Below are 27,431 nucleotides of genomic sequence, written 5' to 3'. Positions count from 1 at the left end.
GCAGCTCGGCAGATTACACAGGCTTACGTAATTAACCTACAATTCCAACTACAATACACTACCGATCAAAAGTTTTGTAATGTTTTTGAAAAGTCACTGGTGCTCAAGGCTGCATTTTATTGATCTGAAATATAGTAATAACAGAAATATTGTGAAATATTATTACAATTTAAATAAGGTTTTACACATAAACAACACATTTTGTTAATGCATTATGAGGAGAACAATGACATCTCCAAAATTGTATCTGGAATGTTTCCAAACGTGAGCACATGCCCAAGGATAAACATAATAATTTCATCATCGCTCCATGAGAGCATGTGGCCCAAGCCGGGTGTGTTTATCTCATCAAAACCAGCATGCTTTCTAACCTGGTTCACGTGATGGATTTGTCCTTGACGTCATATTTCATAGTGCGAGCAGGCTATATATGAATGTTGCACTAAATCAGAAAGTTCCTCAGGGAGCTTCAGGCCAGAAATCGCAGTTAACAGAGGTTAGCAGCTGTATCATCTGACAAGCTACAATCCTTTCCAAGAATCACTTACAAGTTAAGCCACAGCAAAATGCCGCTCTACAGGGTTTTTCCTGGGTCAAAAATGGTCTTCGATGATGGCCAACAGACACTGTCATCCTTTTTTTTTGCCCTCTTTTTAAAAAACTTTAAAAAAACAAAACTGATTTGACCACTGGATTTCATAGCTTTAAAGATAAAATCCTTCTTTGCTAGAACTGATAATTATTTTGGTATATAATCAATATCAAAAAGGTAGAATAAAAAAAAAGTAGCATTCAAAATATTATTTTGACAGTCTAATTTTCTACCATATACAATTGAATAAAATTAACAAGTTAAGCCACTGCAAAATGTAGTACTAACAAAAGGAAAGAGACAACACTTCTTGTTCATACATGTCAAAATAATGTGATAAAATATCTAGAAAAGCAAAGTGCAGGGCTGTCCCAATTGATTGCACCTTAAAATATTTTGCTGGGCAAATATCTCAATGTATTACTTCATGCCTGCAGACAAGATTAGACCGTCATGAAATCTGATCCCTGCAGAGAACAGTGGAGGACAGGTTAATCGTTGACTGCATTGTTTTCCTTATAACAGGAACCAGATTGCTCTTAAAAAAAAAAAAAAAAAAAAAAAGGTAAAAGAAGGTAACCCAACCTTCAGCAGATAAAAATCGTTCAGTCACACCTCTTTGAGCAAGTTATAAAGGTGTTCAGTACTAAAATCAGACTCACACAGGAAGAAAGCATTTAGGAAAACACGCTGCAACAATGCAGCTCGGCAGATTACACAGGCTTACGTAATTAACCTACAATTCAAACTACAATATACACTACCGATCAAAAGTTTTGTAATGTTTTTGAAAAGTCACTGGTGCTCAAGGCTGCATTTTATTGATCTGAAATATAGTAATAGAAATAGTGTGAAATATTATTACAATTTAAAATAGCCACTTTCTCTTTTAATACATTTACAGCCATTACTCCAGTCTTCAGTGTTACACGATTCTCTAGAAAATTAGAAATCATTCTAATATGCTGATTTGCCGCTCAAGAAAAATTTCTTTTTATTATCAATCTTGTAAACAGTTGTGCTGCTTAATATTTTTATGAAAACCATGATCATTCTTTTCAGGATTTTTTGATGAATAGAAAGTTCTGAAACCTTAAAGTTCGAAGATCAGCATTTGTTTTAAGGTTTCATGAAGCCCCCTGATTTAGCCTGGTTGTTCACACCTAAGCTGTGAAAAAGTGGGAGTATAGAGGCTGGGAAGAGGGGAGAAAACCACCAATAAAACACAGACCTGCTCATTACTACAAATGAATATTAAAATATGAGCGAATAAATAAAGAATAAAGGCATTTTTTGCCCATTACATTTTTGGTCTACATTATAGTCTTCTGTGTATCAGAGTAATCCTTCATGATCAGACGTTGTATCAGTGTCCTAATCTGCACACATGTTTCATTTGAAGATATGATGAAATATGTGTGCATACACTGTGCCGTTTCATGTTTGGAGCAGGAGAGTATGTGAAATATCCGTAAAAACCTGAAACACGCTTGCTCTGGTCCGGATATGAACTGTGATCGACGTGGCCAGTATTGATTGAGATCAGAAACCGCTCTCACGCTCTAACAGTTACGGGCATATTTTCTGTGTGTAGGAAGTCAAACGAGAGTTCTGATCTCATCACAGGGAAAATGCAAACAACACTTTTGTGCAGAGGTGATCAAACACCACCGAACAGGTCCTGTCACCTTTGAATTATGCGCTGTAATGCGATCTCATGCGTATTACAGCGCAGTGATTGGACTTAGTCTATTCTCATGAATAATACAGAGAAACTGATGACGTAAAAGCATACTCTCCAGCCACCGCAGTCAATCATAACTCAAAATTAACCTCACGTTTCATGAAGCTGGTTCAACTGCTTTTTAAACTGGAAGAACAAAATAGCTAAAAAACAAAACAAATAACAACCTTTAATTCCTTAATAAACCTTTTCCCTTAATGATAAAAAAGTGCTATTGTTGTTTTCAATGACGTGAAACCTGTACATTTCTGTTAATATAAAAAAATAAAAAAAATAATGTTAGGGTTTCATGACCCTTTAAATAGATTTTTTTTATATATAAATCTTTGTCAATTTGATCAATTTAATGCAACCCTCACATGAATAAAAGTATTAATTAATTTATTCATATCTTTTTTTAAACAAGCTTATTGAAACTAAACTTTTGAACACTAGTGGGGAAACCAATTTTTGGGAGTCAGGTCTGTACTATGGCTTATTCTGGACAGTGAAGTGAATGGATAGACAAAAAGGATGAAGAATACAATCTTATTAATTTTAGATTCTGCCAAATTTGCTTTAGAGTAAACAAAAAAGCTTCCATCCACATGTACATTTTGCATCAACTAACTGCAACAAGTTCTATATAGACAAACTCTCTGACATTACTCATGTTTACAAAGAGCAAAACAATGAAAATCTCTATCATTTCATCACTTCACCCTTTATGTTAATCACCTTTGTGACGTACAATGACGAAACCTACAAAGTCAACATGAAAAATTACGCAGAAGCACAATTCCAGTATTGCAAGAGCCGTCTGGTGAAAACAGGCAAACAATACAACCTGTTACGTTGCATACTTAACCGTTCTGTGCTATAAATAGAAAAAAACATTTGTTTTGATTTTTAACCTCCATTTATTTTATTCCTGGCTTGGCATTGTTCCAGTTCCCTTCGCATTTTTCTTCACAGGTGAAAAATGTTTAAGTACACAAGTAAAACGTGACAATGAAAGACAGCGTAGAGTACATCTATGAACACAGTGGTGAAAAACCACAGAGTAGGCTAACTGCCAAGTCAACAAACAATCATGGGCACACAAACCATTCAACAGTTCAATTAATATTTCAAAATGCCCTGACATTATGGTGAAGTCTGGAATATCACATGCAGCCAAATGATACAAATTACGGAGAAGCAGAACAATAGATCAAAACAAAACAATGAAAGGGGCGACACAGAGGAATATACCAGACACCAACACAATGGAAAAGAGAACACGGATAAATTCCTCTTCTGGTCTCTCCACATCTTTGGACAATCCTGATTCCATAAAAATACATTTCCATTTAAAAAACAACAACATCAAAACCTTCAACATAAAGAGATACTTCACAACAAACCTAACAAAAAAATATGACTGTCAATTTTAATTGTATTGTAAAAAGCATGTAGTGCGATAAAAACATTGACAATTAACACTTTTTTTAAATCGCAAAATGTTTACATAATTTTGGGAGTATAGAGACAGAGCGACAAGCGTCATAATCTGAAAACCACGCCCACCGGGGGGGGGACAATCCAACCGTCTCCATTGACTTTGTATTGCGTGAAGCTGCCTCCTTGTCATTTCTGACTTATAACAAAAAACTAAATGTCTGAAAGCTGCTGAGACAGGGTGTACAGAAAAACAAGCTAAAAAACACAGAACTGTTTTTATAAGCTATCGACCCCCAAAAAAAATTGCGTTTAAGGACACAAAAGTGGATACAGGCAATAAGACGTGAAGCGTCTTAAGGTCCTTGCCATAGACTGTAAAAAAATATGGACGTAGTGTCCGTGACGTCACCCGTAGGTTTTTGAAGCCTAAAGTGGGCGTGGCCGACCGTCGCCATCTTGGCAGCGCGTCACTCCCGGATTGATTTTTACAGTCAGACAATGAGCTGAGGTAACGTGACGGCTAACAGACAGCAGATAAACGGCTAATGATGACTAATGACCACAGCAGCGGGAATCCACCTGTCACTCAAAAGTGGACACCCTTAATTATGCAGAAATTTTAAGGCTTAATATAATTTAAACGGATGAGTTATAAAAAAATTCACCCCCCTCACAGTTGTCATGAAGGGCACAATTAGCTGTATCGACCAAAGCCACATACAGACACCAGACTGTAAACACGTTTATTCTCCGCTGTAAAATTTGCCATTTTAACATGGGGGAGATACAGATTTGACTAACTTTCGCACACTTTGCACACTGAGTCCGATGCGGAAAAATTCGCAAAACAATACTAAATGAGGTCTTCAAACAGAGAGGATCATTTTGTTGTTCTCTCTTCTTAAAAAGAGAAGAAAAAAATATTGGGTCCATCCAACAATCCTGAGATTGCGTAGGAAGGAAGGAGAGTTCCTTATCAAGGAGCTGCGGGATTATCCCGAGCGATTCGGTCTTAAAGTGACAGCAGGCTAATATACCTACAGCTGTCAGTCTCATTAATGTTACAAAAGAAATTGATTGAGTAACTTGAGTAGCTTTAACAACTATCAATGTATATATAATTCATACAATGAACACTATGCTGCACGATTAATCATAATCGCAATCGCGATGTCAAGCCTAAGTGATTATATGACGCAAAATGCTGCGATTTTATATTAAATAAACAAATTAGCGCTGTTAACGCAATTAACGCAGCATCTGTTAATTTTTGGCATCCTTTGGCTAGTGTTACATGATCCCGCTCTTATTCATGCAAATGCTTTTAAACCATTCATGCGCGATAAGACAAAAAAGAACGCGCTGCCTGTGAATGTCCTGACTGTGACACACAGAAAGACTCGCGCTAATATCGTGCGTGCGCACAAAACAGCATGCCAGAACACAGTTCTCTTTCGAGCCTGAACGAACAACAACACACACAATTATGCCAAAATGTCTTTTTGTCGAGTATCTTCATAACATAAGAGTAGTCTTATGATGAACGTGAAGAGTTGTGACTCGTGTGAGAGAATGAGGCGCGTGTGAGATCCGCGTCACTGACAGCAGCGGCTGGTCTTAAAGGGACAGTACACAGTAGCCACTAATTATATCTGTCGCTAAAGTTAATCAAAGAACAAAGGAAAAACACTCACTGCTCTTGACTAAAGAACTTTTTTCTTTAGGCAGATTATCACTAATCTGTGTGTGCATTTATTTTCCTTGAGAACCAAGCAAGTTGACTCATGAAACCATTTGTTTATTATATCGCAATCGCAATATTGACCTCTATTATCGCAATATGACATTTTCCCCAAATCGTGCAGCCCTACTATGCAGTGTTTAATTTTTACATTTGATTGTTCAATTTATGTGGTATTTCTTCTAGGGGTGGGTCGATTCACACACGAATCACGATTCTATCTTCTAACGATTTAAATCAATTCATAAATTTCATTTTCATTTTTAAAAGAAAAATGGATATTCTAAACTTCTGTTAATAATGTGATATTGTATCTGAGGCTAATAAATCAATGAATATTGAGAATGCAGTTGTGCGTATTATGTTTTTCTAACTCCAATGATCAGAACCAGCTGATAATCACGCATGATCCAAAGGATATGCGTGTGCTCACAGGGAGAGAGGCGAATGTGAAAGGCTAATGTGAAAGGCTGAGCAGCGACGGATTCTCAGGGCCCGTCCACACGGAGACGCGTTTCGCTGTATACGTATACATTTTTTATCGTATTGGCGTTTCGTCCACACGGATCCGGCGTTTTGGGAGACTGAAACCGCTATTTTTTGAAACCGGGTCCCAAAGTGGATAAATCTGAAAACGACACCCTCGCGGTTTCGTGTGTACAGCCAATCCGTATATTTTGTGAAACGATGATGTCATCACATCACATGTCGTCTGTGTCACGAGTAACAGCAACAACAATAAAGGCGGACTTATATGATTGTATTCGTGCTGCAGAAGCTACTAAGCCTACTAGCTTTATTACAGCAAAATCTATTGCTTCTCTGCAACTGTGGTGAGCAAAAAGCGATAATCTTTGTCTTCTTCTTCTTGGTTCGTATACAGCGCGCAAGGTTATGCGCATGCTCAAAGTCTTCTTCTCCGTGTATAGTGTATCTCTGTGGCAGAATTACAGCGCCCCATACTGGTCTGGCATATATACTACACCGTTTTCAGTCGGTTTCAGTGGTTTCGTGTGTACGCAGATATTTCTTGAGACGACGCTGTGTTTACGGAATTTTTTTTTAGAACGAGGGAAAAAAAATATCGGATCGGGAACGCACCGGCTTCGTGTGGACGTGGCCTCAGTCTCCACCGGGCTTCAGTAAAATAATAATGCGTTTACAAGGAGTGTACAATTTAAACTATCTTATTAAATAACCCCACTAACAGTAGCCGCTGTTTAGTTTGCATACTGCTGCTCTCCAACTCCCTTACGAAATTGTCCCTCTCTTTATTAAAGCTCCACTGAAGGGTTGACAGATATCACATAAAAGGCACTTAAAAACAATATAACAAACAGATATGGCAAAACTGTACCAGGGGAACAAATATACAATATAACTAGTATTACAAATAGTTCACTATAAAATATTTAGATACAATATATTGATTGATAAAGTAAAACAAAAACATGAGATTAAAAAATAAAAATTCAACAAAACTTATATATTACACCTTAAACTTATATTTAAGTTTAATCACACCTATGAGTTATATTTAATATCAATTAATTTGGGCACAGGTACACACATATATATACACACATATATATACACATATACACACAGACACACAAACAGAAACACAAACATACATATACATATATATATATATATATATATATATATATATATATACACACACACATACATATATATAAACAAATATTATATATATATATATATATATATATATATATATACACACACACACACATACATATATATAAACAAATATTATATATATATATATACACACATATATACACATATGTGTGTATATATACATGTTATATATACGTGTGTGTGTGTACACACACACACACATATATATATCTTTGCTTTATTGTATTTGTCTTATTACTCTTATTTTTAATAACTAAAATAAAACAAATAATAACTATCATGATATATATTGTTTTTCGCAAATAACAGTTATTCATACTGTGAAATAAGATTTTGGTCATATCACCCACCCCTAGTATCAGTTAGTCAAATGCTGTATTGAGGTGCAGTTTCAGTTATGAAACGGCATTGCATTTCCATTATTGCTATTTCAAATGTTAATTTCCTTAAACGAATCAGTCTGTATCTTAAACCGGAAACCAATTGAGTAGCGATGACCCAACATTATGAAGGCAAATACACACACGAAAAAAAAACTTGCCTCGACACATCCAGGTAAAGTCTAAAACGGTGATTATGCACACCTTTCAACGTCACAGGGAGTTGCTTCTTGCAAGCAAACAGTATCAATCTAATATCACACTCCTATCTTCACCACGCCTGGGAAATGGTTCACAAGGTGAATATCCAGGTTTAATTATTTCCTTCCTTCATTCCTCTGACAAGCCACAAAATTCCCTTGTTTCATGATCACGTGCTTGCTACTATAATGAATGGTCACAATCATTTACGTCAGGTCCTGTTAAGACGCAACAACAGATAACAATTAGATCAAACTTTCACCTGTGGTGTAGGTAATACAAAGCTATGTAGTAATGCAATCCAAAATCATGCAACATTTAATAGTTGCAGAGGCTTCATTTCCACACTACATTGACAAGTTTCATGAGGATAATAAATGAAACAAATCCTTCCTTGAAAGACTTACAACATATACTGCACATTTTGCACAATAAACACACACATACAATACATACATACCATACATACCATACATACACACATATACATATACACAAATATATATTTGTGCTGTCAAGAGATAAAAAAAAAAGTTAACTAATTAATCGCAATCACACCTAACATTAAAGTTTTTTTTAATCTATTTTTATGTTGTAATACTTTCACATTTAATCTCACAAATAATGCAGAACCAACATAAAGACGGCATATTTTAAATACTATGCACTAAGAATGAAGGCCAGTATCACTGATAGCAGAACTGATACTGATGACCCTATTACATGGATTTTTTTCCTCCCCCGTCAGTTTTAGTCATTATGACCATTCAACATTACGGTATAACAGAAAGCTATCAATTTAGCAAATTTAGTAGTATAACAGTGTTGTACGTCACACGCGTCACACACATGACCAGCGTCGGCCAATAGTGAGCCTACGTGTGACGTACAACACAGAAGCGCTGCGCAGTTATACTACGTGAAAAAACTCGAGGCCCAGAGAGAAGGCAATGAATAGTGGAATAAAGTCGTTATTTTTGTTTGTTTTTTTGCGCACAAAAAGTATTCTCGTCGCTTTATAAACTTAAGATTGAGCCACTGGAGTCACTTGGACTATATTAACAATCTCTTTAATACATTTTCTGGGCCAGCAAGTTATAATGTCTTAGAAGCCTATGGATGAGTGATCCAGCTCTCAGATTTAATCAAAAATATCTTAATTTGTGTTCCGAAGATGAACGAAGGTCTTACGGGGTTGGAACAACATGAGGGAGAGTAATTACTGACAGAATTTTCATTTTTGGGTGAACTAACCCTTTAACACATCAGGGTTCAACACTAAGTTTTTATTCCTAGGCAGGACAGTTCATATTTTTACCTGCCCTGCAAAAAAAATAATAATAAATAAAGTGTTGTTTTTGACCCATGTAAACAGTGCTTTAAAGGGGTGGTTGATTATGATTATTATATTAGATGTACGTTAATTTGAGTGCAGGTCTCAATTTCAACATAAAACTGAAAAACATGGGTATCCATTACCAAGCCCGATAAGCATTCGCTAAACGAATTAGAACGATTCTCCGAATGTTTTACTTTAGGACACAGTATATTTTACATACATAACATTGTATTTTGCAGAATAACAGTGCAATTCACGCCTTTGCTGGTTTTATGATAGCATTTTATAACCTACTTTAGCCCATACTAATCTCTCAGTTACTATTTATTGAACAAAATTTTATCGAACTTTATTATGATTAAATTAAATGTATGAGACACTAGAGCTGTGTCTGAAACCACTCACTCGTTCACTCATTCACTAATCCCTACATAGTGAATGGCAGTTGAGTGCACTACATCAGCAAAGAGTGAACGAAAATGAGTGAGTGAATTCGGATGCTGACATAATTATCACGCGCCAGAGAGCTCGGACAATTTCGTCATAAACATTACCTACCCATCTTAAATATTTCCTTTTTTGGCTGTATGAATTGTATGTAACAATTGTATGTATGTATTTCACGTTTATGGCGTTATTTGATAAAAAAAGATAATAAAAACACTTGCTTATCATATTTATTTACTTTTTACATTTATATGTGAAAATAAAAGAGAACAAAACACTACACAGCACATTTGTTTATTCAAATATAGATATAACGGTATATATATATATATATAAATAAATAACCAGGCGTCTGGTCTTATAAATGATTGTTTTCTATCTTGCGTGCGCCGTTGCCATGGTGACTTTTGTTTTTTTCATTCGCGCTCTATCACCTTATCGTGTTGGATTGTGGGAAATAATGTGTACATCGGATGTACACTCGAATTCAGAGAGGATTGTGGGTAAAAGTAGTGAACGAATGTAGGGAATGATGTCGTTCACTCAGAATTCGGACACCACTACAAAATGGCCGACACCCTAAATAGTGCACTATATAGTGGATAGGGAGCGATTTCAGACACAGCTTATGTATAGCATTCTGTTATAACTTTTTTTCCCCTCAATGTAACCCAGCATCGTTAGGTCTGACTCACCAGGTATCAATTAGTGAAGAAAACGGAACCACTAAGTTACGACTTTCACAGTGAGTATTTAACAAGAGTTGTTATTGCATTTTTGTTCATTCCATATTTGTGTCAAATACTGTTAGCTCTTATGATATCTAATTTGTGTTAAGTTGCTTTATTGAGAGCCGCCATGAGACCGCTAAAACATGTGACAGTGTAATTCAGGCTGCATAAGTTACGAAGTTGATGTCTGCCATTTTGTGTTAGTCTGGGGGGAACTCCTAGTACTAGCTTGTTAAGGGCACAACGTGGCCATGATATAATTTTAGGTAACCTGGCATCCTCAAGTTAGTTCTGGTTTACTTAGTACTATGGAGCCTCTAAATTAGAAAAAAAAAAATAATATATATAAATGTATACTAAATTTTTTTTATTAATACAGACCTATAAACCGAAATGTTCCAAACATTTTTTATTTATTGAATAAATGTTATTTCAGGCCAAATTCAATAAGAACATGTATTGTGGTACAAGTGGTGTTTGGGTTAATGCTAGTGTTACTTCAAAACTTAGTATTATTTGATGATATTACACTGACATTATTAATTAATTGACTAATTTAATAAATTTAATGAATTTAATGAATGAGGACCAAATTTGTTTGCTGTAATCCACTAATGTATCCACCTTATTATCAATGCAGAAGTATGCTATTTTACGTGAATATGCAAGACTTTCAATTAATTTGCTGCCCAGAGTGTTACTGCCAGGATCCGCCACTAGACATCCTCATGAATTTAAAATTCATTAAGATGTTTTAAGGTTAAAAATATTGCTGCATGTGATTTCAAGCACTACAGAACTTGCCATTGGTCAGTTAAAGGGATACTCCACTTTTTTTGGAAATAGGCTCAGTTTTACCGGTTTGGAATCCATTCAGCCGCTCTCCGGGACTGGCGGTACCACTTTTAGCATAGCTTAGCATAATGAATTGAACCGGACAAGACCATTAGCATCTTTCTCAAAAAAATGAAAGAGTTTCGATATTTTCCTATTTAAAACTTGACTGCGCTGCGTCATATCATTACGCCTGCTGGACTCATGGTACTGCAGCAAAGTTTCTTGATTATTACGCAGGAATGAGAGTTTATTCCTTGCCATATCAGCCTAGAAAATCGCAACTTTTCATTTTCCGTCGGTTTTAGTACACGATTTAACTACAGAAGAGTCAAGTTTTAAATAGGAAAAAATATCGAAACTCTTTGTTAATTTTTTTGAGAGAGATGCTAATGGTCTTGTCCGGTTCAATTCATTATGCTAAGCTATGCTAAAAGTGGTACCGCCAGACCCGGAGATCGGCTGAATGGATTCCAAAATGATAAAACTCAACTGTTTAACTCTGGGGGAGTTGTAAAATGAGCCTATTTCCAAAAAAAGTGGAGTATCCCTTTAATGCAACTTCCTTTCCCGGTTTACACCCAGAATGTGTTTGTATTTGGGGCTTTAAAAACACGTCTGTGGAGGGCACATCCAAAGACTGGCATTAAGGAGAATGCCACATTTTCTTGTGACATCTGTGATTTTAAGGACATCTCCTCTCAATTTAAGAGGACATCATGAGAATACTAAAATTCAGATGAAATTACACTAAACACTGAGTGAAGTAACCCTGAAGTACTTTCCGGTTTTCCTTTTTTTGCGCGTGACTTTTACAGTCTAACAAAATATTTGTAAATCTCTTAACACTGGGTGAGTACACTCCCCAGTTACTTACATTTTATGGTATTTTTTGATGTGTTTGCAGATAATTTATGTTTTTCAAATAGGCCTAATTGTGATTTTGTTAATGTAAGGTGCAATTCATCAGCAGTGTGTATCTTATCAGAATCCTGAATTTAAATGCATGATTTTTAAGGTCTATTGTGCAGAAAATTTCAATGTATTTACCATTTTAAGGTATTTTCACAATACTGTTGTAGATTTAATAAAATGTATTTAATAAACTATTATATTATTAAATAAACTGGCAGAATGGCTTGAGCATTTAATATATAATGATGTTATAAAAAAAAAAATTTGGAGGGCAAAGGGGAATAATTATTTTACTAATATAAATTTACCAATATACATTTTTAGTTTTGGTAAAACAAAAAAAAGAATGCTACTACAATTTAAAATATATAATTGGGTCAATAACATGGTTTGGTAAACGTAATGTTTTTTCAATTGGTTCAACGTATTATTTCTCATTGAGCCAATGTTAACAGACTACTGCAACAATTGATCAAATTCACTTGGGCCAATTGAAAAATTTAGATGTGACCAGTCACTAGAACATTTTGAGTTGGGGAGGTTAGAATTTTTTTTACAGTGCAGAAAAAACGGTGCGTTTTTGCGCACAGACAATATTAACATGCTATATAAAAATATCTGTGGGGTATTTTGAGCTGAAACTTCACATACACACTCTGGGGACATCAAAGACTTATTTTACATCTTGTGAAAAGGGCATTATACCACCCCTTTAAGATTTTCAGGTAGGAACAGAAATTGAATAAAGTTACCAAACACTTCAGTGGCTAATCCTTATTTCATTTCATTTTATTAAGGATAACCCCTTGAGATGGAACATCTCATTTTCGAGGGGGTCCTCAAATATTTAGTATTATTAAAGCTACAAACGTTATTTAATCAAGAGAAGCGAGTGATTTTCTCATTGTCTTAACATTTGACAGACAGCACTAGGTTTAATAGGCTGCTGTCACTTTAAAGACATGACCCGGATCTGACAAACATCCTATTTTCTCACAACTCTTGTGTTCATTTAACATTAACTTATATTAGTAAATGAGAACAGTTTGTGACATCGTGTGGAGCAACGTGAACGGAGCTGCTCTGAAACACACGTAAATAATTAAAGGGCATGTACATATATATTAAACTCGTAAAGCATATATTTATTTAATTGAATCGCAGTCTTTGCGAATTCACAATGGCACTATGCTATAGTATGGTTTTAAAATGGTTTTAATAAATCGTATTTAAATCGTAATAAAATCGTGCAGCCTTACAAAATGGTGTAATAATTCATGGATTATCAACCTTGGAATGAGCCACTTCCGGTGTTTTGCCGGTTACTTGACATGGGTAAATTGCAATAGAGGATTTTTTTTTTTTAAATAGAGTACTCGAATTTAATCAAGGAATCATGACAGCCCTAATATATACACACGTACATACACAATGATATACAATAATAAAAAATATTTTTTTAAATAAATAAAAATATACATTCTAAAAATATTTAAATATTATAATATTTGTCTAAGCGTTTCATACAATGATAGGAGAAAGTATTTTAGCAATGAGAAAATACACAATTTTAACAGTTTAACAAAATGTAGTGTGTGTTCAAGTTTTCACTTTCAAATAAGATCAGTGGAACTGAAACTATGTTTATAGATCAAAGACAAAGGGGCAGACATAAATAAATGACAGTGTTTTCTCAAGTTTCAAGCTGACTAAATTGTTATGTTCACACAAAATGGGGAGAGTTACATCAGAACTTCTTTTTAGAAATTTGAGAAATTTGAGACACAACAGCATTCTTTGCAGTCAAACAAGCTGGCTAGGTGTGAATCTCTTCCTACCCTGCCTGGTGAATGACTCTGTGCAAGTATCATGGGGCAGATTCATGCATTTCACAGTCTCCCATTGCAGAATTCTGAGAACACGAGGGATTTGCTCATGTGAGAGGGGAAATTTATTGTGTGGGATCTTGGCTTAATGAATGAAATGCGAATCTCTTTTTTTTTTATTGAGGAAAAATGAGAGCTGACAAAAGAGAGCGTAGGTCAAAAGAGCAGCACTGGTGTGGCCATGAGATATGAATCTCCAGGAATTTTCCCATAAAGTGACCATAATCAAATATGCAATCTGAGTCTGTGGTTAAGTGAATACAGTGATAAAGAAATTGCTGTGAGGGGAAATAAACCCAACTTGAAAAGACTATTGTTAAAATGTCAGGAAATACCTAAATTCCAGAAGAATTAGAATGCGCATTCAAACTAGTTACAACTGCAACAACAGTGCAAGTAATCTAATAGAAGAAAAGGCACCCTGAAGTGCTTTCCACAAAGAATTAATATGAATGTTAATTGAGGCCAAAGCTGCGTTTTAAATTAATTTTATGTTCATTAACTGTTTAAACATAACATACATGACTAAAACGTGTCTTTTTGTGTCTTTATTTTATCCTTCAAGTTTTAGTTAGTTTGATTTTTTAAAGATAATATACAACTATACATTTCTACTACTCAGTTCCTCAACTCCACAATTTGTACTGAACTGGCAAACATTCTGTCAATAGAAATAAGAATTATTCTGTTTTTTTTATTTTAACAATACTTTTCCCATCAACCAGTTAAAATGTAGAACACTGCTGTATGCTGCGTCAGAGGCATGCGTGCACCTCTGATGTTTAACAAGCATCAGAAGTGCATAGCGGAACGAGTGAGGTAGACGTGCTGAGAGAAAATGCACATTCACGCTCTGACAGCAGATGACACTGATGAAACAGCAGAAACGCAGCCGTTACTCCAGTAACGCCATAAAGCAGCTGCGCTACTTTCTGTTTCTTAACGTTTTAAACATGCATTTGCAGTCATGGTGTTTATCGCAGCACCAAATACTTAAATATATACTTAATTAGGCTATTTATTTTCAAACTTAAACATTTTTACATTTTAATCTGGACTATTACATGCCTTAGTCTTGATTGAAAATGTTCTGATTCTTTATTATTGTTTGGTAACACTTTACAACAAGGCTCTATTAATTCATTCATTAACAAACTGAAAATGTTAATAGCATTTTAACATATTCACCTGAATAGAATGAATCATCAAAAAGGTGTGTGTTTTAGTACATTAAGGCACTTTCTAAGCGTGGGTAGTTGGACCCATAAGAATTAAGCATCTCCTTAGCCTGGCGTTGGTTCACCCTCCACCTATGCGTAGTGGTTTATAAAGACAGTTGACTTTTTACAAGATTATTTCCTTTATCGGCAAGAGCTACTGTTGTCAGAAAGAGTGTTTCTGGTGGTCAATAAAAAAGGAAATGGAATATTAACATTGTTGCTGTTTAATTGGCAAATTAATCATAGATGGTTTTAATTACAGGTTAGAAATGTAATCCCAGAATTGTTATTTGGCGTTTAAAATTAAGTGGTGCAACAACTCGATTTAGACGCATGAATGAAAACTATGAATAGCACCAAATTAATAAAAAAAACAATATATTGACCATGTTCTGTTTTCTATCATGCGGCGTGCACAATTGTGATAATGTAAGATAAACGCAAGTGCACCAGGGTTCGATAGAATCAAGTTGAGTGTGAAACCAGACAAATGCTACGGGGGGCACCGGGAACAAATCGCGCTCAGACTCGGAGTATCAACTTGGTACCCAAGTACCAGTCCTTTTGACAACCCTATCAACATGGAGTCTGGTGCACATAGTAGCTTATTTGAAAAGAAACTTCTCGCTAACCAAGAAAAGAGACAATATGACCAACATGCAAAACAAGTATAACCACAGTTTGTCACACAATTAAATCTGAATTTGATTCTACCACAACAACAGACCAGCATACAAAAAGGGGACGCTCGCTGAATTTAAAATGCAGCAGTCTCTGTGAATGACTGCATAGAAAACACCAAAGAAATTAGTGGAAGTGCATGTAGAATTTGTGGTCAGAATTTCCATCCATCCAAAAAGAAGTACCAAATGAGCTTAAACGTTCTACACTTTTACAAAATACAGGTATTATACTAATTCAGGTGGCACTCATTGCACCAGACTTCAAAATACAACTTAAAACCTACATCCCAAAAAGATGCATAGCAGCCAGGCAATCAAACTGGAACAGACAGATTTCGTCAGTTTTGTGATTTTAGAGCGCAATATGCATCAGTCGTTATTGGACTTTGTTCCATCTAAGACTGTAGGAAGCTTGAAACTGACCTGGGTGGCATGTTTGTGGGCGAACGTGGTTTGAGTGGCTTCTCCTTCTCATCCTTTTTCTCCCGTGGCTCTCTGGGAGGCCGCTCTCTTGGCCTTCCCTCCTTTTCGTCACGTTTCAGACGATCTCTTTCCCACTCCTCCTTCCTTCGGCGGCTCTCTTTCTCCCGTTCCCGCTCTCTTTCCCTTTCCCGCTCTCTCTGCCTGCGCTCCCTCTCACGATGGTCTCTCTCGTTCTCCCGTTCCCTCTCCCTGTGGCGCTCACGTGGATCACGCTCCCGCTCTCGGTCCTGATGCACAAGAGAAAGAAGAAAAAAAATCTCAGTTGTTCAGTAGTACAAATACATGTACACAGCTCTCAGGGATACTTAATTCTGCTACATTCTATATTTTTGTATTATACACAATTTTGGCATAATTTGGCAAACACATCATATACATGCACACTGTGAATATTTAAAAGATAAGTAACTTCGCATTTTAGTTTTATGCTAAAAGCCCTTTGGAAGAAATAACAAAAAACAAGTAAAACAGATGAACACTACATCACTCACAGGGTAGTACGGCAGTGGGGTCTCTGTGTACTGCACTCGGAAATTCTCATACTGGCCTCCTCGCCAAAAAGCTTCCATCTCATAATCGTAGTATGGGTCACCATATGGATCACTACCACAGAAAAGGTTGTTAAAAATACAGTTGGGAAGAGTGATAAACTGGGGTTTAAATGAATATTGAGGGTAGGGGTGGGCAATATGACCAATGTCATGATATGAGTAATTTTATTTCACGATATATATATATATATATATATATATATATATATATGTGTACATCTATCTCACGTGCTAAGAAGCGGCTTCATGTGCGCGCATCTCTCAGAGAGCGTACTGAAATGAGTTGTCTTTCGCTGCTCATTGCTTTTCAACAGTTTAAAAATCACCTTTATTTAAACGGCAATGCTTAAAAACGCATGCAAACGATAAGCTTTCGTGACGGCGTACCACAGCAATGTCACTTGAGTTTAAAGGGATAGTTCACTTTGAAATAAAATTTTGGTATGTTTTAGCTTACCTCAAGGGCATCCAAGATGTAGGTGTCTTTTTTTCCGCAGTAGTTTCAATTTTGATATTTTTAGGTCAAACCGTTCTTGTCTGTCAGTCATATAATGCAGGTCGATGGTCACTGTCTCAAAACACAAGCACAGAGTCCAAATTAAAACAATTCCCCATCGTCCAAATTAAACAATTCCCCATCATAAGTACACATTGATGGCCTAAGACACGAAACGAGCGGTTTGTGTGAGAAAACGAACAGTATTTATATCGTTGTTAACTCTTGAACACAGCACACGTCCAAATGATCTGACGGCGCGGGCGGGTATAGATATATAAATAGAAGTCGCCTTGGCTACTGCAGTTCATTGGAACGAAACCGTAGCCAAGCGACATCTAGTGTATACATCTATACCCGCCCGCGGGCGGGTATAGATGTATACACTAGATGTCGCCTTCGCTACTGCAGTTCATTGGAACGAAACCGTAGCCAAGGCGACATCTATGTATATATCTATACCCGCCCGCGCCGTCAGATCATTTGGACGTGTGCTGTGTTCAAGAGATAACAACGATATAAATACTGTTCGTTTTCTCACACAAACCGCTCGTTTCGTGTCTTAGGCCATCAATGTGTACTTATGATGGGGAATTGTTTCATTTGGACGATGGGGAATTGTTTTAATTTGGACTCTGTGCTTGTGTTTTGAGACAGTGACCATCGACCTGCATTATATGACTGACAGACAAGAACGGTTTGACCTAAAAATATCAAAATTGAAACTACTGCGGAAACAAAGACACCTACATCTTGGATGCCCTTGAGGTAAGCTAAAACATATCAAAAATTTATTTCAAAGTGAACTATCCCTTTAACTGCGATAGAGACGATGGTCCAAATTTTCTACCGGTTAATCATGTTTACCGGTATATTGCCAATCCCTAAGTGAGGGGGTACAAGTTAATAGATGGTTAATATACTATTGAGGGGAAGCATTTCATTTATAGTACTCACCCGTAACCTGGATCTCTGAATTCAATATCACTGCAATGCAGAGAGAGAAAAAGGGTCAAAATTAGAGTGCTTTTTTTAATCAATAATAATTCAGTTAAAATGTACATGAATATTTGAGGATCATAGTATATTTTGGTTCAGTGACAGGGCATCATTAAAGCTTTTTTCCATTTTGCCATTTGAGCAAAACAATAGTTTTAGATGGATGACAATTACCCATTACTTTTTAACAAACTACCCACATTTGAAATTAAAGGCTTAGTTTATTACCCCAAAATGAAAAAAATTTCATCACTCACTCGCCCTCATCATGTCATTCCAAACCCGTAAGACTTTCGTTCAACTTCGAATCGCAAATGCAGATATTTTAAATGAAATCTGAGATATTTTTGTCCCCTCATTGACAGTCCACGCAGTTACCACTTTGTCGCTTAAAGAGATCGTCATACTAATCCATATGAACAAAGTGGTTTAGTAAATTTTCTGAAGAGGTTTGATCACTTTATATGATGAACAGATTTAATTTATGCTTTTATTTACATTTAAACATTGATCAGCGAACATAAACAGAAGCGCAACTGCACTTGCTGGATGTATAAGAAACAAACCTCATTGGTTCTTGCTGAAGCTCAAACGTGCTGCGTAACACGTGAATGAACCTCAATGGTTCTTGCGCATCAAGTGAACATGCCTGAGCTTCCGTTTACCATATCTGATGTGTGTTGATAAATGTTTTATGTGAATAAAAGCCTAAATTAAATCTGTTCGTCATAAAAAGCGATCGTGTCTCTTTAGAAAATTTGAACCAAACTGCTCAATTTCTATGGATTAGTTTTACAATCTCTATGAACTTCTTTGAAGCGTCAAAGTTGTAGTTGTGTGTACTGTCAATGGTGAGTACAGCAATTTCTCAGATTTCATAAAAAATATCTTCATGTGTGTTTCGAAGATGAATGAAAGTCTTAAGGGTTTGGAATGACATGAGGGTGAGTAAATGATGCCTTTAAAGGAGCAGCAGAAACTTACCAGTGACCAAAGATAAGTGGAAGAGATCACACTCTAATAAGCTACTGATAAGTTATGGTTTCTTACCCAGCATCTCTGATCTCTCTGGTTATACGATAGCCACGTTCCCTGAAGAAGTCATTTTCTTTGTCAAAGTCTCGATCATCTTCACCTATGGTTACGGTAAAACGTTTTTCCTCGAAATCTGGTTCCTGCTCTTTACGGATGGTGGCTTTCTTCAACACCTAAAGAGAAAGCAGAGTTTTTTTGAGTTGGAATCTTACAATGTCTTTCATCATTAATATAATGTATTTTGAAAACCGTACCTCTTTGGCATGTCTAAGGCCTCTTTCCCAGGCGCTCTCCACCGGAGGATCTAGAGGCGGTGGAGGGGGAGGCAACTCTTCTGCGGCAGGGGTTCCCTGAAAGAAATGAAGATTCAATTATTAATTAAACAATTTTAATTCAAGAAGAAACAAATTAGTAGAAAATGAATTAAAAAGGATGCATACCCAGGGGTTAGCAGGCATGAGGGGGTGAGGTCCTCCTCCTCCTCCAGGAGGAGCTCCGTTAGGAGAGAAGGGGTCTGGCTTGGAGATGAGGGAGTAATTGCCTTTATCATTGACTCCTGGATGGATGAACCTACAGATCATGCCCCATGTGCAATTACCTGTCAGAGACCAGAGAGAAGCCATTATGATATTTAAATATGTTGAGCAGACCATGAAGGTACAAAAAAGCATCAAGTGGAATGATATAAAAAAAAAAATTATGCCCCTAAAACTCAAGATATCAGGGGAAAAATGCCCCTGTACGAGTTGCCATCTCATATTTATATCATATTATACAGTTAAGCAATCTCACGTGCGTAAAGAGTGCAATATCACACGAGTGCTTATTTTATCCTGAATAGCATGTGTGCAAATGTGACATTGATTTTATACAAAAGTTAAATTAATAAGTTAAGTGTAATATTTTAGACACAAATATTTTGCTCAGTTATGCCAACAAAAATATAACCTTCAAAACCAGAGCAGAACTGTTGTGCATCTCCTAGCAATACACAGCAGTGTTTCGTGACTGAATGAATCCGCGGTTTGAGTTTATCGGTGAACCAACCATTCATAAAGAGTGTCATTTACTTCATTCCTGAATGAACCAGCTATTTGAACGAATTGAATAAATGAATGAATAAATGACTCAATGACTTATTCATTTAGACATTTACCACCATCTACTGATATTTTCTTATTTAGAGTATAATTTCATAAAAAAAATAATTTCATATTATGGGGATTTTCCCCACCCAAAATTACAATTGTGTTTATTTACATTTACTTAACCTCATGTAATGTCAAACCTGTATGACTTTCTTTTATGCGGAACATAAAAATGAATGGAGAAAGAAAATACATTCCTTTCTTTGTTAACAACATGAAGTGCATTACATTTTGGGCAATTCCGCGCAAAACTGTCACATCCATAACGCCAACTAAATACCATGGCATTGTGTTGGCGTTATGGATGTGACAGTTTTGCGTGGAATTGCCCTTTTACAGATAATGTATAATTATGAATGAAAGTATAATGAGTATAATGAAAATATTAAATAAAAAAATAGTTTTATAAAATAGTTTCCAAATAATTTTAAAACAAATCAAAATAAAACACCTGCTAAAAACAATACAAAAATATTTTGTTTACCTGCATGTCATGTAACTATTAACCTACATCAGTGAACCATGAACTTTATTCTATTATTTATTATTATTGACCTAACTTATTACCGGTAACTTAAAATCTCAGGGGCTACTTTTTATATATTAGTTAATTGTTAATATATTAGGTCAAAGGTTCAGCAGATAAAAAAAGCTCATGTACATTTGAAATAACATGAATTTGTCATTGCCAAAGACAGTAATATATGGTTAAATGATTCACTGAGTGATCAAATGATAATTAATGTGTTTGTCAGGAGTTGATTACATATGTAATGTTGCAATGTTGAGAAAACCCTTAAAAGTGAAATGATTTCTGTAAATCCAGTGATCAAATGCTGTGGGTCTGAATGTATTTAAGCAGTAGGCTTTTTAGAAAGTATAATTTAAAAGATAAAAAATGTAGTTGTAGTAGATTACAAATGTAGAAGATTTTTGCTGATTCCGATTTTCTTCCGATAATAACTATAATTGACAGCAATGCATATACAAACAAAAATTAGTTTACTAACAAAAGTAAAATGTCAATAATAAAATAAGAACAAATAAACAAATTGCAAACAACAGCACAAATAAATGCAATTTAATAAAGAGATATGAAGTAAAAACAGCTTTTAAGTTTAAGTTAAAGTTAGACAGTAGATTAGAATTCAGGAAAGAAATACAACAGAACTTAAAGTAATCAAATGTAGAATAACACTGACTGGATGGTTCATTCATTGTAAAAATTAAATACAGATTAATGCTTAATTACAAAAGTCATTCAGTCAAGAGCAGTGAGTGATTTTCTCTTTGTCTTTTGTTCTTTGATTAACCTGACAGACAGCACTAGGAATATTAGGCTGCTGTCACTTTATGCACAGATCCAATATACCGTTACACACTACATGCGTTTTCTCTCAACTATTTACGTGAGGGAGAGAAGGCGGGTGTGTGTCACTTCGCCTAGGCTTTACAGAGAAAGGGCTGAAAAAGAGAAAATATCCAGTAAACGGCAGTTCTGTGAGCGAAACTTGTTGATGCCAGAGGTCAGAGGAGAATGACCAGACTGGTTCAAGCTGATAGAGAAGCAGCAGTAACTCAAATAATCACTCGTAACAACCGAGGTCCGCAGAAGAGCATCTCTGAACGCATAACAGGTCGAACCTTGAAGCAGACGGGCTACTGCAGCAAAAGACACACCGGGTGCCAATTCTGTCAGATAAGAACCAGAAACTGAGGCTTCAATTCACACAGGCTCAGCAAAATCGGACAATAGAAGATTGGAAAAAGCATTGCCTGGTCTGATGTGGCTCAATTTGTGCGACATTCAGATGGTAGGGTCAGAATTTGGTGAAAACAACATGAAAGCATGGATCCATCCAGATCCAAAAACCTCCCTTTAGTGTCATCCTCATTTGTACATCTGGTTATAATTAAAGTTGTTGTTTTTTTTATGTAAAAATGCAGAAAGTTTTGTGTGATGGGTAGGTTTAGGGGTAGGGTTAGTGTAAGGAGATAAAATATACAGTTTGTACAGTATAAAAACCATTACGTCTATAGAATGTCCCCATTTAGATAGCTAAGTAATGGTGTGTATAGTTTCATACTTTTTAAATAATTAAATTAATTTATCACATTAACATCAAAGCCATCTGCTGGTTTGCAGGATTTGCTCTGAGGATACGTTTGCTCACGGGAGAGATACTGTATTCAATTGCTCCCCCTACTGTTGTAATTTGGGCATACACATAACAACAAACTAAATGCAAATGACGTGCATATCAAACTTGAAAAACGTTCCTTGATGTTAACAAGCTTTCTATTATCACTTATTATAAACTCAGATTACAAAGTACGTACATCAAAGTTAGTTCAGATATCAGCTGAATCATTACATTTAGAAATGCAGTATTAGAAGATGTATAACCATTCAGAGAATTCAGATGAATGAAGAACTACCTTTCATGAAAAACCTGCAGATGGGCCGGGGTCGGATCTTTCTGTCCATGGGGTCCTTAACCTCCCCTTCTTCAAGGTCATCATCCTGAAATGAACAGGAAAAAACACCTATTACAGCAATTAATAATGACTATTCAAAAGTTTGGGGTCTTAAGAAATTAATACTCAGCAAGGATGCATAAAATTGATCAAACATTACAGTAAAGACTTGTTCACAGTGTTACAAAAGATTTCTATTTCAAATAGCCTACCAGTAAATCCTATTCTACAATATTTTCATTTTCAAGAATCCTAAAAAAGGTATCACAGTTTCCACAAAAATATTAAGCAGCACAACTGTTCACAACATTGATAAATAAAAAGAAGTGTTTCTTGAATGCCAAATCAACATATTAGACTGATCATACTAAGGTCATGTGACACTGAAGACTGGAGTAATGGTGCGCTTCCTTTGCCATTTCAGGAAAAAAATACATTTTAAAATATATTTAAACAGAAAACAGTTATTTTTAATTGAACTAATATTTCTCAGTATTGATGTTTTAAATGGATAATGAATTAATAGAGTCATGGTGACTTTTTTCAAGAACATACAATAATCTGACTGCCCCCAAACTTTTGAATGGTAGTGTGTGTGTGTATATATATATATATATATATATTTATTTTGTATTTACATATTATATAATTAACCTTATTAGGTGATCAATTAACATTGAGAGATTAAGTATTTTCTGCTTTAGCTGCAGTGTCATTTATTCTGATTTAAAAAAAATATATATATATATATTATTTCAATGGCTCCCTCTACTGTTATGGCCTGGCCTAACAATCCACAAAAAAATGATGCGCATTATGCACAGCTAACCTCCACAAATGTTGCATAAAAAGTAAAAACTCAGGCTACTAAGAAAGGATAGAATGTTTGATCATGAAACCATTAAAACTGTCACAAATGTCTCTACTCAGCAGTAGTGACCTGAGATTAAACAGCTCCTATAATCATATGATAATCACAAATGATTTCAAAATACTTACATCTATCTCTCCCTCATCAATCTCTCCATCATCTTCCTCTTTCTTTTTATCACGGAAAGAATCTCTCCTGCCTCTTTCCCGTGAGTCTTCCCTTGAGTTTCTCATCGGTGTGTCTTTATCTGGAGGCAGAATTGGTTTTCTTTCCTTTTTCTTCCGTCTCTTCTCCTCCTCTTCATCATCCTCTTCCTCGTCTTCTCCATCCTCCCCAGCGGGACCCTTCTCTGCCTCGTCCTCCTCAGGAGCAGCAGCACTAATCTCTTCTGGAACCTCCTCGTCATAATCCAGCTCGTGTTCATCCAGATCTCTGGACACAGAAGATTCGTCCTTCAAATCACTCACTACCATCGCCGCCCTCCTCCGCCTCCTCCTCTCTTCTTCCTCATCATCATCCTCTTCCTCGAGCTCTGCACGGCCAGGCTTGGTGGTTGGCTCATCCTCCTCGTCTCGTTCCTCCTCCTCCGCCGGGGTGAAAGGTAGCTCGTGTTCTGGGCCGGGTGAGTCAGGATCCGGTGATCTCGGCGTCTCAAGGATTTCTTCCTCTTCCTCCTCCAGGCTAGCATTCCGCCTGCTTCCTCGGGCCGTCAAACCAAGGTTTTGTTGGTGGACGTCTTCTCTCTCCTCCCGGTCTATCTTGTAGTCTTCCAGGTCTGAAATATCCTCTGGATCTTCTCCACCAGTAGCTACTCTGTCTCCATCCTCAAAATCTGAGTCTCCTCCTCCACCCTGTACTTCATTTTCATCATCATTCAAGAGCTCACTGTCTGACACTCCCTTGTCTACTTCTGCTGGGGACTCAGGCGACTCCAGCAGCTCGTTGTCAGAGAGACCCTTCTCTTCCTCCTCAGGAGATTGTGGGGACTGGGTGGGGCTCTCAGGCGTATCCATCAGCAAGAACTCTGAAGCAGACATTCAATGAAAGCCAAACAGTTAATTCAACAAAAATAAACTTATTCGACATTCAAAACAGACGATTTACCTTCAACCCTCAGAAACCCTCTACAGCAGAATTACAACACTTGCTCCAATAATATCTAACATATTTGTAGGTATATGCATAAAACAATGAACTGTACCACAGCAACATTTTAGACAAGAACCAAACAAGGGGCTTTGCTTACTGACACTACTGAAAACACTTTTAAAACAACTTTAGTAAATACATATTTGGCATGTTTTTTTTAAATGATTATTACTTCATTATATTCAATAATGCATTTCATGAAACCATAACATTTAAATTAAATGTCTCCAAAAAATATGCTTTAAAAATTATTTTTTATTCCTAAAACTCATCTTACTAACAAACAAGCAGGCACAAATAACATCAGTGTTAATGCTTTTGTCTATCAGGCGGTTGACTTGATACTAAATATAAAACAATTATAAATATTCCTATTATCAACAAATCAAGAAACTTACAAATATTTTTAAAAATGAGCTATCATTTGTAAAATTACTAAAGAATAAGCTTTACTGTGGAAGATATATTATACTAAACTGGCTTTCAGAAATATCACAAGACTACATATTAATATATTTTTGAATGACAGTAGTGGCTGGCTAACACAAAGTTAAGTTAATATCAGTGTTATTAAGGTGAAAAATATAGTTACCATGATAATTTGATAAGTAGCTCTTATTAAACGAATTAAGTACCTTACTAGTTCTTCCATAATAACACCTCTATATTAGCCTGCTAACGTAAAATAGCTTAAACGCATTCAAACTATTAAAAATCAACTTTCCATACCACACAAAGGCCAATCATTGAATCATCTGGAACTTGTTTACCTTCTCAGATTTAAGGCAATGGATTCATGAGAGGGAGACCGACACATGTCTTACTAGCCGCTTTATCTTTAACGGGAGAGCTCGTTGATGGCGATGCGGCTAACAGGCCCGAATCCTGCCCGCACACTAGAAAACGACACCATTTCCGACATTTCCCGAACGACTGCGTCGCTTAAACGCCGAGACTCGTGCTTAAATAACACATACGTAACTTTCTAAATCTAAATTCGCGAGTTACGGCGTTGCACAATGTTTCTTCGATGCACACTGGCTAAAATCTCATGCAACAATAAAGCGTTCCCTCCTGCACAACACACGGACATCGCGTATTAAAACACATTCGGTCACCTTTCAAACCACAGAGTCTCAAGAGACAGGGTCTCAGTGTAGGGAGTCACCCGGTCTCTTTCCTTGGGGTGACTGTGCTCAAACAATGAACGATCTGTCTGGGGTTCTTATTTTTCTCTACCGGAGAAATTCATAAACCCTGCACGACACAGTGAGAGCGGCCATTACCCAGACGTCATCAAAGCTCGACAAGATGATTTTTTGAGTAGAACACAATTCACAAACAAGTAACAGAAAGGACGACGTTATTATTAATTATTGCTAGGAAACAATGAAAAAGAAACATATTACGTACACAATACATAAATATACTGAGGCGTAATATCATACTTACAGGAACAAATATTACATAAAAAGTTATAAAAAATAAATCATATCAAAATAGTCCAGTCATTGTACGCCAAAATGGGGATCAACCTTGAACAAATTGCAACAGAAGCAAACTCAACTGATTTTGTGTCCTCAAATATGTAAGGGAAAAAAAGTCCTGAAGAATCCCATTAGGGGAAAGTTTCGGAAAAGCCCCAAATATACCCCATACGCCCTATTCATTCTTTTTCTTCCTGCCTCTATGTATTAATGTTCATGGGTAGCCTAAATGGGTTCCATTCAGACCTTAACATTAAGTATTTTACTGTTATTTGTCAACAAGATTCAAAAATACATTTTCACCTGGCTATACCCAATGTTTAGATATGTTGTGGTATTTATGCAAATTAGCACATACGTAATTAGATTATGCACCGTTTGTCCATGTTAACAAACAATTTAAAAAAACTTGTAATACATTTTTTGTTTGTCTTGATGTAAGTAATCAACTCAGTAATTTTCATAGTGACATTCATAGGCGTATGAATGGGGTATATTTGGGGCTTTTTCGAAACTTTCCCCTATTGGGATTCTTCGGGGCTTTTTTTCCCTTACTCAGGACATGTTGAGACAAAATCAGTTGAGTTTGCTTCTGTTGCAATTTGTTCAACCTTTTTTCATAAAATGAGTGGACTAAAAGAGGTTTAGAAAGTTTATGAGGTTTAAGGTCACCATGAAATCAAAATGGACAATTCTTATTTTTTTTATGAAATATTGCAGTATTTATTGTAAATGATTTATCCGTGCACATAATGTTTTTACAAACAATTCATATTTAAAGTCACCATGAAAGCAAAATAGACTATATATTATAAATGATTTATCCCTATAATAATAATATGCCCTTCCCACTTGCAGCAGCATCTCTTCTCTTCTCTGATGGCGTGTTTATCTCAGTCAGATCACACAGCAATAGGAAACCACAACAATTCAG

The 27,431-nt window shown here is 36.0% G+C and overlaps 1 protein-coding gene across 8 annotated transcripts in view; it reads right to left on the bottom strand.

Annotated features, from left to right (window-relative positions):
* zc3h18 (zinc finger CCCH-type containing 18) overlaps positions 1-26,315 on the bottom strand; it is a 43,838-nt gene extending 17,523 nt beyond the window's left edge. For 4 of the 8 annotated variants that reach the window (XM_084408937.1, XM_084408936.1, XM_084408933.1 and 1 more), the window contains exons 1-9: positions 25,781-26,308; positions 23,990-24,885; positions 22,952-23,036; positions 19,805-19,962; positions 19,619-19,714; positions 19,380-19,537; positions 18,288-18,317; positions 16,775-16,886; positions 16,224-16,510 (exon numbers count right to left, since the gene is read on the bottom strand). In XM_084408937.1, coding sequence (XP_084265063.1) covers positions 16,224-16,510; positions 16,775-16,886; positions 18,288-18,317; positions 19,380-19,537; positions 19,619-19,714; positions 19,805-19,962; positions 22,952-23,036; positions 23,990-24,874 — 1,811 coding nt within the window. In that variant the 5' untranslated portion in view covers positions 24,875-24,885; positions 25,781-26,308. Of the gene's footprint in view, positions 1-16,223; positions 16,511-16,774; positions 16,887-18,287; positions 18,318-19,379; positions 19,538-19,618; positions 19,715-19,804; positions 19,963-22,951; positions 23,037-23,989; positions 24,886-25,739 lie in introns of all 8 variants that reach the window. The other 4 variants (XM_084408935.1, XM_084408938.1, XM_084408932.1 and 1 more) reach the window with 3 other exon arrangements.
* Between the last annotated feature and the right edge of the window lie 1,116 nt (positions 26,316-27,431).

This window comes from Rutilus rutilus, assembly GCF_951802725.1.
Source record: "Rutilus rutilus genome assembly, chromosome: 5".
Lineage (NCBI taxonomy): Eukaryota > Metazoa > Chordata > Actinopteri > Cypriniformes > Leuciscidae > Rutilus > Rutilus rutilus.
The sequence above is the reverse complement of the archived record's forward strand: the minus strand, read 5'-3'. Positions and strand labels throughout refer to the sequence as shown.